This window comes from Bufo gargarizans, chromosome 4, assembly GCF_014858855.1.
Source record: "Bufo gargarizans isolate SCDJY-AF-19 chromosome 4, ASM1485885v1, whole genome shotgun sequence".
Taxonomy (NCBI): domain Eukaryota; kingdom Metazoa; phylum Chordata; class Amphibia; order Anura; family Bufonidae; genus Bufo; species Bufo gargarizans.
In genome coordinates this window covers 1,609,153-1,622,516 of record NC_058083.1, presented here as the reverse complement: position 1 = coordinate 1,622,516, position 13,364 = coordinate 1,609,153, and the positions used below count along the sequence as shown (strand labels likewise).

The 13,364-nt window shown below is 47.7% G+C and overlaps 1 protein-coding gene across 1 annotated transcript in view; it reads left to right on the top strand.

Moving 5' to 3' along the window:
• Positions 1–541: 541 nt before the first annotated feature.
• The window catches only part of LOC122935583 (antileukoproteinase-like), a 36,195-nt gene continuing 23,372 nt past the window's right edge, over positions 542–13,364 (top strand). The window contains exon 1 of the mRNA XM_044291346.1: positions 542–691. Within this exon, the coding sequence (XP_044147281.1) occupies positions 601–691 (91 nt within the window). The 5' untranslated portion in view covers positions 542–600. The remainder of the gene's footprint in view (positions 692–13,364) is intronic.

Genomic DNA, 13,364 nt, shown 5'->3' with positions numbered 1-13,364 from the left:
CTCGGCCGTCTGGCCACTGACTACACAGTAGTTTTCTCTCTCTCTATCGGGATCTGGGTCTACCACCCAGCTCCCCAAAGCACAACTCAGTGCTTACCCCACACAGAGGGTCCAGGCTCCCACAGGCCTTGCACAGCCTGCTCCTTCCTCGGACTGGGAGCCCTGATTGAGGAGCTCAGCCCACCTTTACCTGAGCTACTCAGCCGGCTGCTAATTATCTTAATTACCAGCCTAGATGCTGCAGACAGTGTGAAAAACCGATTTGTCCTGCCTTTCTTGTTCTCACCCAGCTTCCTCTGTGTGAGATACACTATTTTAATGGTCCTCATATGGCCCTCTGGCAGCTCCACTGTCACAATATATTGTCTTGTAAGTGTAAATTAAAAATGTTCTTCCGCCACCAAAGATGCAAGATGTTCCTGGCAATAATTATCAGCCAGTCATAATTACAGTAATATGTTCATATGATACTAAAGATTTGGAAACCCAAGATTGCGGAAAAGTATGTCTCACCCTGTATCTTCTCCTCCCTTCCTTCTACATCTCTATAAATGGTGAGTCCGTCACCTAGATTGTTCATATCTCCATTGCTAAGCAGATATGGCACCGGTGACCGGCTCTCTCATTCTTCTCATTCTGTGCTGTGCAGGAGCATTAGCAGACAACCATGACAAACCACCACAACCATCAGGTAATCCTACTAAGCATGCTGACAAGTCATAGGGATGAATGGAGAACCTTCTAAGTGACATCTAATGGCTGTTTCACATATTTCAGTTGTGTCTGGCTACTTTCTTGTGCTGGATATAACTGATGACCAGGCTGAGGTCCTGTCTGATGTCCATAGCTGCACTGAGAAATGTAGACTGCATAGGAAGATGTCCAGTGGTGAAACTGATGCTTCTAGACGCAAAATAACCCCCCCCCCCAAAGGAAGCTAAAGGGTCAGTTGTGCCATCACTTTCCCATTGAGGGCTTGTGTACTCTGGGAAAATGGAGTTGGGGATGGGGGGTGAATATATGTGAAAATGTGTAAAGGAGAGTTTCAAGGATTTTTATAAACTTGGCTCAGAGCAGGGGGTTGTATAAATTACAGGAAATAATTTCACAATATTATCATATTCACAATACACATGACCACTGCTGCCAATCAATTGTCTTAGTGTTCATGCATCACTCATGTGACTGGGATCAGAATGTGGCTCTGAAGATGGAGGACATAACCCTAACCCTAACCCTAACATGAACAATTTTTTTCTTGGCATGATCAAGACTCCACTGGTTGTACACCTTTGGAGGTATTTTTTTAAAATTTTTGTATTGAACTTATGTTGAGCTAAAAATCACTTGGTCATTTCAATTGGTCTTTATTAGAAATATGGAGCCTTTTTTCTGTACAGAGCTGAGATGCTCTAGTGGCAGCTTCTGGATTTTCTCTTTTTTTCCGTTGGGGAGCTGGCAGGCTCCTTATCTCTGATCTCTGACCTTAAAAACACTCTTTATAGCTCAATCCTTATCTTACTGAAAAGAATGCGACTTAAATAAGTGTTTATTAATTCTTAGAAGTTCAGAGATAAGGGTTGTTAGTAGGGATGAGCAAACCTGAACTGTAAAATTCAGGTTCATATTGAACATTTAGGGTTCAGACACCAGAACACGGACTTTGTCACTAAAGTCCATGTTCGGATGCTGAATAAGGCTACTTTCACACTCGCGTTTGGTGCGGATCCGTCATGGATTTGCACAAATGCTTCCATTCAGATAATACAACGCATGCATCCGTTCAGAACAAATCCATTTGTATTATCTGTAACATAGCCAAAACTGATCCATCTTGAACATCATTGAAAGTCAATAGGGGACGGATTCAGTTTTCTATTGTGCCATATTGTGTCAATGAAAACGGATCCGTCCCCATTGACTTATATTGTGTGTCTGGATCTGTTTTCCTCCGCATCGTTAGGCGGACGTTTTGGTGTCCGCCTCCAGAGCGGAATGGATGCGGAACAGAGGCAAACTGATGCATTCTGAACGGATCCTTTCAGAATGCATTAGGGCAAAACTGATTCATTTTGGGCCAATTGTGAGAGCCCTGAAACGGCTCTCACAAACGGACACCAAAACGCCAGTGCGAAAATAGCCTAAAGGATGTTGAAATCAACAAGCTTTTTAGCTGTGGGCACTCCAAAACCATCACAGTCATGCCTAGTATTGACATGGCTGTGATTGGCCGACGCAGCACGTGACATAGCCTGTATAAATGACGGATCACGCGTGGCGCTGCCATTCTGCTCTAACTAGTATAGAGACAGGATGCAGCCAGAGTGAGGATCAGTTAGGCAATAAGGCTGTGGTGTAATTGGCAATGAGGCTCTGGGTGCAGTCTAAAATACTGTAAAGCTCTGCATCCATGACACAGAAATAATATTGCTCATCTAGATGTTAATTCTGTGTCTGACCTACTGTATAGCTATTTTTGGGTGAGATACACCTCATTTGCACCCATGACACAGAAATACACTATCTGTGCCAGCTATGTGCCCAAATGATATACCTTCCTCTGGTGCAGGTGACAGGATATTCTGCATCATTTTGTAGGCCCTAGAACTGCTGTACAAATGGTGAGTAGCAGATTGGATGGCTGAGAGTGCCTCCAGTTCCTTTACAGCGTCTTCCACCCGGTCCCCTGCTGAAAGCGCAAAGTTGGCACCAATGGCCAATGGACATCTTTCTGAACCCCAAGTTATGCAGTAGTCACTTTTTGTTGACTTTTCTGGCGGGGGTTCGGTGGGCCATTCACCTAGCCCTGCCCCAGAAGTGGAAGAGATTGAGTTCAATGATGCCCAACCACTTTCATTTGAGGAAGAGGATGTGGGAGGATTTCTGCAGTGTGCTGACCGGCAAGAAAGGCAGACGTAAGGAGTAGGTGGAGGATGATGTGGAGGATGATGAGGTTCTCGACTCCACATGGAATCACAGTTATCCGAGTGATGTGTGCAGTTCAGAGGAAGAGGTGATGGTCACAATACGAGGCATAAATGTTCTAAACCTGAGCCACTAGACAGTACACTTTCTACTGCCCACTACGCCGAGGAACTGAGCACACCAAAGCCAGCTCAAAGGAGTTCCCTGATGTGGCAGTTCAGGCAATGTGCTGACGACACAGGTGGTTTGCATGCTGTGCAGACAGAGCCTGAAGCGAGGCATACATTTTCTAAACCTAAGCACCACCTACATGGCCAGGCTACTAAATGCAGAGCACAAGCTGCAGTGGAGTAGACACCTAAAAAAACATTAAAGATCTGAAGTTCCTCTTGCTCCCTCTTCTGCTGTGGTCTTGGCCTCTTACTTCCCCTCTCGAGCAACAGGGCCACCTGGCTCCCCGCAAAGAGAGGATGTGACAGCACCACCACCACCACCACCACCAGTGCTACCGAGCATCTCCACACTATCCCATGGAAGCATTCAGCTGAGAAGGAGGAAGTACCCCTCTACAAAGCCACGATCTCTGGGCCTGAATGCCAGAATTTGAAATGCTGCCATTCTGATTGGTGGAGATAGACACTTTTAAAAACCTTATGGCGCTGGCTGTCCCACATTACTTGGTTCCAAGCCTCCACTACTTTTCCATGCGGGCCATCCCTGCCCTGAATGAAAAAGTGGCGGACAAAATCAGGTGTGCTCTGCACAATGCATTCAGTGGAAAAATACACAAAACCACTGATACGTGGATGTTATATCACCCTAACTACCCACTGGGTAAAAGTAGTGGCAGCAGGGCCTGAGGCGGAAAGCATTTTGGCACATGTCCTACTGCCACCAAGGAGTGCTGGACTATTCTTGTTGCCTCTGACTCTGCTTCCTCCTCTATTGCCTCCTCATACGGTCAGCTTAACACCTGCAACGCCAACTTGAGCACAGCCAGGGGTAAACAACAGCAGGCTGTTTTGATACTCATCTGTTTGGGGGGAAAAAACCACACCACGTACGTGAGCTGTGGACGTGCTTGGAACAACAGACCTGGTGGTGTGCGAAAACTGGCATAATCACATAACAGCTCTGGACCTAGCGGGTTTGAAGCACATCCTTTGCCTGGCGCATGTGCTGAATTTGGTGGTGTAGAGGTGCAACGGGCGATTCCCCCTGGGGCCCTCTATAAAATGCATCCCAGGTGAAGGAAATGCAGAGTGGTGTAATGGTGTGTCCCAAATGTCTCTTTATGTGTGTTATGGTGCTCCTACCTGGATACCGCTGGACCCCAGGCTTTGGTTCCGAAGCAATAAATAGGGGGAATAATTGAGGAATAAAAGAATAATTTGAGTTCAGACCTTGAGATGAAGTTCAATTGCAGCTTTACTTGAATAAACGTTTCTCCAAAAACGGTTTAAAGGCTTTGTCTTGGTTCCAGCAGGCTTTAGCTTGAAACTGGCAGGCAAACTCCACTCTGCTATATCTGTTTCTCTCTGACTCTGCTGTACTGACACCCTGGCTGTATAACTCAGCTTCTTCTGTATGCTGCACTTCACTTTGTAGTCTGACTCTAGGTTATGCCAGGGAACTTTCCTCCTGGCTCCTGAGGCTTTAAGCTTTGGCCTCCATGGCCAGCAGAGCTTAGGGTGCTCTGGCTGGCGTTGGCACGTCCAGCAGACTTCTCCCCTAGCTGGGGGTAAGCTAGACTGGAACTAACTGGTCCCTACACTTCCTGCAGGAAGTAGGAATGGCCCACTCCTCTACAGAGGGGGGTTAGAATGGAATGGTAAGTTCCATTCAATCTAAGTACATCTCTGCCATATTTGCTGCCACCTGATGGTGAACCAGGCACATTACATGAACAGTTTCATAACATTAGAAATCCACAGTGGGGAGGACCTAGAATAAATGCATAAGATGACATGAGGTTAGACCAATAAAGACAATAATAAGGTACAGAAGTGGTAACACCACTCTGGGGTATTACAGAGGTTACTGAAGAATTACCCCGCTATCTCAGAGCAGCAGCAGAAAGTGCTGGCTATCTGAGTGCATTTTCAACATTCTCAAACTGCGGCTTGCCTGTCTTTGCTGCAGCGCAACTTTGGCCTTTCTGCTCTCTGCCTCATAAGCAATGTGCCCACAAGTTGGAAATCTTCCTTGCGCATGCTGGGGAGACTGTGCGAGCAGAAATATTTAGGTGTTAGTGGAGTTTCAGCTGCAGCACACAAGGGTGACTCGCTCTGCGGAACAGCAACATTTCACCACCAACGAGTGGGCCTCCATGTGGGACTTCTGTGCCGTGTTGCACTGCATCGAGTACTCCACCAACATAGCCAGTGCTGATGACACCATCATCAGCGTTACTATCCTACTTCCATGTCTCCTTGAAAAAACGCTTATGGCGATGATGGATGAGGTGGTAGGAAGGAGGAACAGGGATCATTCCTATGGTTATGAGGCAAATTGTCCACACGTGGCTTGGAGGGTGGGTTCCTTCACCAACAGCGGTCAGGTACACAACTATCCAGCCAGAGCACAGTTTTGGAGGATGATGATAATAAGCAGGAGGAGGAGGAACAGCAGGGTGGCACCCAAAGCAGCTCATGGGCATCTCTAGAGCGTGACTGGGGGATACAGAGGACACAGACAATACACCTCCCTCCAAGGACAGATTGTCGTTGTCTCTGGGCAGCCTGGCACACATTAGTGACTACATGCTGCAGTGTCTCAGTTGCCCTCATTCTTACCAGTGATGATTACTTAGTGGCCACTCTGCTGGATCTTCACTACAAGGACAACATGACATCTTTACTTCTGTCACTGGAGCATGATTGGAAAATGTGTGAATATAAGTGCACGTTGGTAGACACGATACTGACGACATTCCTACTAGACAGTAGGGGCTCAGTGGAAGCACACTGAGGAGGAGGAGGAAGTCACCAACACATCCGGGGAACCGGAACTACCTCAGAAGGGAGGGTTAGCATGGAAAACCTTCGTCAGCAGGCCACAACATCCAGCACCACCGTCTGATACGGACCATATTAGGCTACTTTCGCACTCGCGTTGTATGCGGATCCGTCATGGACGGATCCGTTCAGATATTACAAACCTCTGCATCCGTTCAGAACGGATCCGTTTGCATTATCTTTAACATAACCAAGACTGATCTATCTTGTACACCATTGAAAGTCAATGGAGGACGGATCTGTTTTCTATTGTGCCAGATTGTGTCAGTGAAAACAGATCCGTCCCTATTGACTAACATTGTGTGCCAGGACGGATCAGTTTGGCTCAGTGTCTTCAGACAGACACCAAAGCGCTGCAAGCAGAATGTAGACTTGAAGAGGGCATTGGCTAATAGCTCAGTCCTACTAAATTACCCCACACCTTACTCACAGCCCCTCCCCCCAAACCCAAAGAAATAAACACACCACACCACTGCTTGGATTTAATCGGCCACAGCAGCCATTTATTGAATAAATACAAAATAAATAACATAAGTTAACTAATGACGAGGGAGGTCCTAGAAGCCCCAATAACTTAATAACACTGGAACACCTACGTCACCATCTTGCCCCCAGCCCTTAAACCCAGCTCGGAGGCAGCAACTGATGGACGCGTAATTAGTTCCTACCAGCTCCTCAATGAGAGTCCAGCCCCTCCCGCAGGGCCCTCCCATCCTCAGGTACCACCATATTCCTCCACTTCAAGGACCTCCCCCGCCTCCATGACTGCCGCGCCACATAAAACAAAAAACACCAACACTTCCCCTACCTCCACCTCCAACAGGGACGGGTGGGTGGGCGTTTCAGTCTCCTGGCCACACTGCGCTCCGATCCGCCCACTTCCTCCTTCTCCGCTCCGGCCGCACCCCCCGCTGCTCCGGCAACTCGCACCTCCACCCGATACCGCCCCCCACAAATTTTAACCCTTTCCTCACCTGTCCCTCGCCGCCAAGCCACTTCATGCGCGTCCTCCCCCACCGCTGCGCTCCTGTCCGGCCTGACTGAACGGAGGCAAACTGATGCATTCTGAGTGGATAATTTCCCATTCAGAATGCATTAGAATGCAAACTGATTCGTTTTGGATCGCTTGTGATAGCCCCGGACTTAGCAGGACATGGTGGAAGAGTACGCATCCATACATCTGCACATACTGACTGTTGGGTCTGCCCCATTTAATTTCTGGATCTCCAAATTGGGCACATGGCCTGAGCTTTCCTTTTACATTTTGGGGGTGCTGGCCTGCCCTGTGGCAAGTGTGTTGTCAGAATGTGCGTTTTGCACGGAAAAGGAGGTGATAACGGACAGGCGCATCTACCTGTATACAGCCAACGTGGAAAAGTTCACATTCATAAAAATGAACCAGGCCTGGATCCCACAGGGCTTGTCCGTACCTTTGGCAGAGTTCAATATATTGCTTCTGGTTCAATATTTATTTTGTATCTCTTCTATGTTATTTGTGATTTCCCTATCCACATTTGTTTGCAGGTTAATTGTCCTGCTCTTACCCCCATTTTGCTTCCTTTTGCAGCCCTCTAGCCCTTTCTGAGGCCCTTTTTTTAGCCATTTTAAAGCATTAAAGTTCAGGACCCCATTGACTACTATGGGATTTCGGTTTGAGTACGGGTCAATTTCTAAAGTTCTACCAAACCTGTCGAACCCGAATATCCACGGGTCCGCTCATCCCTAGTTATTAGATGCCGGCACAAAGTGAAAGTATCAGTTTGAAATTTGAAAATATGATTTTAGCCAAAAATGAGTAAAACACAATCATAAACAAAAATTGTCTCTGAATGTGTAAATAGCCTTTAAGTTAATTGAGGCCACATTGGCAGGTGCCCGGCATGAGGGTCATAGACCTCTAGACATTTTCATGTACTCCTACCCTGTTATGTCTCCAAGTCTACTCCACCATTTAACCTTTAACAGGTCATTATTTGGGTCTGTTCTAGCTAGATCAGGAATGATACCATGTGTCTGACCAGTCTAACTATTCACGCATATTTTTGCCATTGAAATGATGATTTTTGATATGTCTGGAGTCCAACCAATAGTTATTTTTTGGTGGCCATTCCAACAACAAAAAGTATTGTTGAAAGCATTGCAACCTCTCTAAGGCCTCTTTTACACGGGCGTTGCGGGAAAAGGTGCGGGTGCGTTGCGGGAACATGCAAGTTTTTTCCGCACAAGTGCAAAACATTGTAATGCGTTTTGCACTCGCATGAGAAAAATCGTGCATGTTTGGTACCCAAACCTGAGCTTCTTCACAGAAGTTCGGGCTTGGGATTGGTGTTCTGTAGATTGTATTATTTTCCCTTAAAACATGGTTATAATGGAAAAATATAGCATTCTGAATACAGAATGCATAGTAAAATACGGCTAAAGGGGTTAAAATAAATAAATAAATAATTAAACTCACCTTAATCCACTTGATCGCGCAGCCCGGCATCACTTCTGTCTCCTTCTTTGCTGATTGCAGGAAAAGGACCTGCGGTGAAGTCACTCTGGTCATCACATGATTCAACACATGATCCATCACCATGGTAAAAGATCATGTGACGGACCATGTGATGACCGGAGTGACGTCACCACAGGTCCTTTTCCTGCAATCAGCGCTAATATGCATTCTGTATTCAGAATGCTATTATTTTCCCTTATAACCATGTTATAAGAGAAAATAATAATGATCGGGTCTCCATCCCGATCGTCTCCTAGCAACCGTGCGTGAAAATCGTACCGCATCCGCACTTGCTTGAGGATGCTTGCGATTTTCACCCAACCCCATTCATTTCTATGGGGCCTGCGTTACGTGAAAATGCGTTACGTGATTTTCACGCAACACTCAAGTTATGCGTGAAAATCATCGCTCGTGTGCACAGCTCCATAGAAATTAATGGGTCATGATTCAGTGCGGGTGCAATGCGTTCAATTGACGCATTGCATCCGCGTGGAATACTCGCCCGTGTGAAAGGGGCCTAATGGATGTTAGAAATAAAGGTTCACGAGGTTGCCTGAGAGGGGTTTTATTCTTGCTGATTCCCAACCCTCCTGTTCTGACATTTAACTAGTTCCCACTGGTCCAATCTTCCCAGTCTGATGTTTCTATGCTGCGAAATGCCTGGACATGCCTGCTCCTTCAATCACTTCTAACAATAATGATCTACCTCATTCATTAAGCAAGCTTTGCCTGGAATTTCTTTAGTAGGAAGCTGAGACCATTAGAGGTTAGTGAAGTGTCAGAGTGCGAGTGTATGTCCTCTTTTTAATTCAACTCTGAGCCCTTTCCAATGAATTTTCCCACCTGGACAACCCCTTTTGTTCTTTATGACTACTGTCCACAAAAGTTGTATGCCTTCAACAATAGAGATGTCTCAAACATAAAATTTTGCGTTCGCGAACAGCGAACACGATTTTTCGCAAATGTTCGCGAACGGGCGAATCGCCATAGACTTCAATAGGCAGGCGAATTTAAAAACCCACAGGGACTCTTTCTGGCCACAATAGTGATGGAAAAGTTGTTTCAAGGGGACTAACACCTGGACTGTGGCATGCCGGAGGGGGATCCATGGCAAAACTCCCATGGAAAATTACATAGTTGACGCAGAGTTGGATTTTAATCCATAAAGGGCATAAATCACCTAACAATCCAATGTTTTTTTTGAACAACGTGGTTTAAAACATCCAGTGTGTGTATTCGATCAGGTATGATGTTGTATTGATCAGGTAGTTTGGTTTTGAACTGCTGCATCCTTTCTGACTTCCGGTAATTTGGTAACATTTCCGCCACTTTCTGCTTATACCGGGGGTCTAGTAGCGTGGCCACCCAGTACAGGTCGTTCTCCTTCATCCTTTTTATACGAGGGTCCCTCAACAGACATGACAGCATGAAAGACCCCATTTGCACAAGGTTGGATACCGAGCTACTCATTTCCCATTCCTCCTCCTCACTGATGTCATTGACGGTCTGTTCTTCCCCCCAGCCACGTACAAGACCACAGGTCCCAGATAGGAGACAACAACGAGCACCCTGGGATGCCTGCAGTGGTTGGTCTTCCTCCTCCTCAAAGCCACATTCCTCCTCTGACTCCTCTTCCTCACACTCCTCTTCCAGCGTTGCCGCAGGTCCAGCAAGCGATGATGACAAGGCTGTTTCTGGTGGTGATGGTGACCACAACTCTTCCTCTTCACGCTCATCTACGGCCTGATCCAGTACTCTTCGCAGGGCACGCTCCAGGAAGAAAACAAATAGGATGAGGTCGCTGATGGTGCCTTCGGTGCGACTGACTAGGTTTTTCACCTCCTCAAAAGGACGCATGAGCCTACAGGCATTGCGCATGAGCGTCCAGTAACGTGGCAAAAAAAATTCCAGCTCCGCAGAGGCTGTCCTTGCACCCCGATCATACAAATACTCGTTGATGGCTTTTTCTTGTTGGAGCAGGCGGTCGAACATTAGGAGTGTTGAATTCCAACATGTCGGGCTGTCGCAAATCAAGCGCCTCACTGCCATGTTGTTTCAGCGCTGAATGTGTGCGTCATGGCCGCGTAGGAACGCCTGAAATGGCCACACACCCTCCTGGCCTGCTTGAGGACGTCCTGTAAGCCTGGGTACTTAGACACAAAGCATTGTACGATGAGATTCAACACATGTGCCATGCATAGCACATGTGACAACTTGCCCAAATTCAATGCCGCCAACAAATTGCTTCCATTGTCACACACCACTTTGCCGATCTCCAGTTGGTGCGGGGTCAGCCACTGATCCACCTGTGTGTTCAGGGCGGACAGTAGTGCTGGTCCGGTGTGGCTCTCTGCTTTAAGGCAAGTCAACTCCAAGACAGCGTGACACTGTCGTATCCGGGATGTAAAATAGCCCCTGGGGAGCTGGGGGGGTTCAGTTGATGTGCAGCCAGACGCCGCAGCAGAAGAGGACTCAGCCGAGGAGGTTATGGAAGAGGATGGAGTAGGAGGAGTAGAGGAGGTGGCAGTAGACCTGCCTGCAAGTCGTGGCGGTGTCACCAACTCCGCTGCAGAGCCACGCATTTCATGCTTGGCAGCCGTCAGCTGGTTGACCCAATGCGCAGTGTAGGTGATATACCTGCCCTGACCGTGCTTTGCAGACCAGGTATCAGTGGTCAGATGGACTCTTGCCCCAACACTGTATGCCAGAGATGCCATGACTTCCTTTTCAATCACCGAGTAGAGGTTTGGGATTGCCTTATTAGAAAAAAAAATTCGTCCGGGTACCTTCCACTGTGGTGTTCCAATAGCAACACATTTTTTGAAGGCCTCAGACTCCACCAGCTGGTATGGTAAAAGCTGGTGGGCTAAGAGTTCTGTCAAGCCAGCTGTCAGACGCCGGGCAAGGGGGTGACTCTGTGACATTGGCTTCTTACGCTCAAACATTTCCTTTACAGACACCTGGCAGATGAGATGGAACTGCTCAAGGTGAGAGGCGGAGTGGCGGGTGGTTGAGAGGGGGCAAGGAGGACAGCAGTGGTTGACGTGGCTGAAGATGCTGGACCAAGAGGAGGATGGTGGCTTTGAGCTTGTGTGCTGCTTCTACTCGTCATCATGTGTTGATCCCATAGGCATTTGTGATGTGCGATCATGTGCCTTCGCAAAGCAGTTGTACCTAGGTGGGTGTTGGATTTCCCACGACTCAGTTTCTTTTGGCACGGGTTGCAAATGGCATCGCTGTTGTCAGAGGCAGACACATAAAAGAAATGCCACACTGCTGAGCTTTGCAATGACGGCATTCTGGTGGTGGCAACAGCATGCGTTGATTGTCGTGATGTCTGGCTGACCCCGGGTGCCGATACATGCTGTCTGACTGTGCCACTAGCTCCTTGCGACGACCTCCCCTGCTTCCAAATCGTCTCCTCCTTCTCTCTGTCTCCCCTTCTGAACTTTCCCCCTCGTCTTCTTCTCTTCGAGCAGGCACCCACGTGGCATTTACGGAGACATCATCATCATCAACGGCTTCACTTGTATCTGACACTTCAGCAAAGGAAGCAGCAGCGGGTACAACATCATCATCATCATCATCACACTGTACGTCCATGTGTGTAATGCTGCCTGACTGAGGCATATCCCTGTTATCTACATCCCCTGGCAATAATGGTTGTGCATCACTAATTTCATCCAGCTGATGTGTAAATAACTCCTCTGAGGGATCAAGTGAAGCGGCTGTGGTGGCTGTGGTTGTAGTGGTGGTGGTGGCGGCGGGAGAGTAATAACTTGAGAGCAGGTGACCAAAGCTGAGCTGGAGGAGGATGGTACGTCAAGGTTCTTAGCTGAAGCTGTTGAAGATTGGGTGTCCTGTGTAAGCCAGTCAACTATTTTCTCAGAATTTTTTGGGTTCAGGGTACGTGGCCTCTGAACACTGGGCATTAGTCCAGGGCCAGTGGAAATCTCAGCACCACAAACACGACGGCCCCTGCGGTGTGGCCTGCCTCTGCCTGTCATTTTTTATTAGATAAGTGTTACTATGCGTGCAAGGTACTGTGCCACTCTATATAAGTGGTGGGCAGTGGGCACAGTACAGTCTGTGTGGGCCTGGCTGACACACACGGGCTTGCAAATGTGATTAGATCACAGTTAAATTTTAAATAGAATATTTTTTTCTGAAAGGTATTTGGGTGAATGAAACTGTCACGGCCATGGCTATGTCCGTGACTCCTTACTGCATGCGGTTGCCTGCGGTTTAGTTTGTGTGTTCAACCATAGGTGAGGGTCGCTGTTTGGGGCCTCACTTGTGGTTGCCGCGGGCAACTAGTTGTGTTCTTAATTGTCAGCAGAGCAGTCTGAGCGGTGCTAGGCAGCTTGCTGCTTTGGCGTGCGGTCTCACCTGACTTCCTTTATGTTCGGTGTGTGTGTATGGTGTAAACTGTGTTTTATTTATTGTGTGCACTTCCCTTTTAGTGGTGTTTTTCCCTTCTTTGGTGCTGGAAGGGTTAACTCCCTTCCCAGTGTGTGTGTGAGACACTGGGTGTGTCTTTGTGGGTGTGGCCACTTAGGCCTATATAGCCTTGGTGTTTGGCATGGCTCAGGAGGTTGCTTCAGTCATGCTTTGCTGGAGCAGCCTCCTGTGCATGCTACCTGCCAGTGAGAGCCACCCCTGTGGTCATAAACAATCTGTGATTCTCTAGTTTATGTTATGTCCACTTGATCTTTTCCCTGTTATGTTTTGCACCTATGGATCTGGGTTCCTGTGTGTTTGTGTGTGTGCTGTGTCCACTGGTGTTTGGGTGTGGACACTTGCTGTATTGCACGGGATCAGTCTGTGTGTCTGTGGCAGGTAGGTGTGGAAGTTTTCTTCAGCCTCCTGCCATATCCATAGGCGGTTCATGTTAATTTCCCAGCAGCTTGGCCATTGAGACCCCTGTC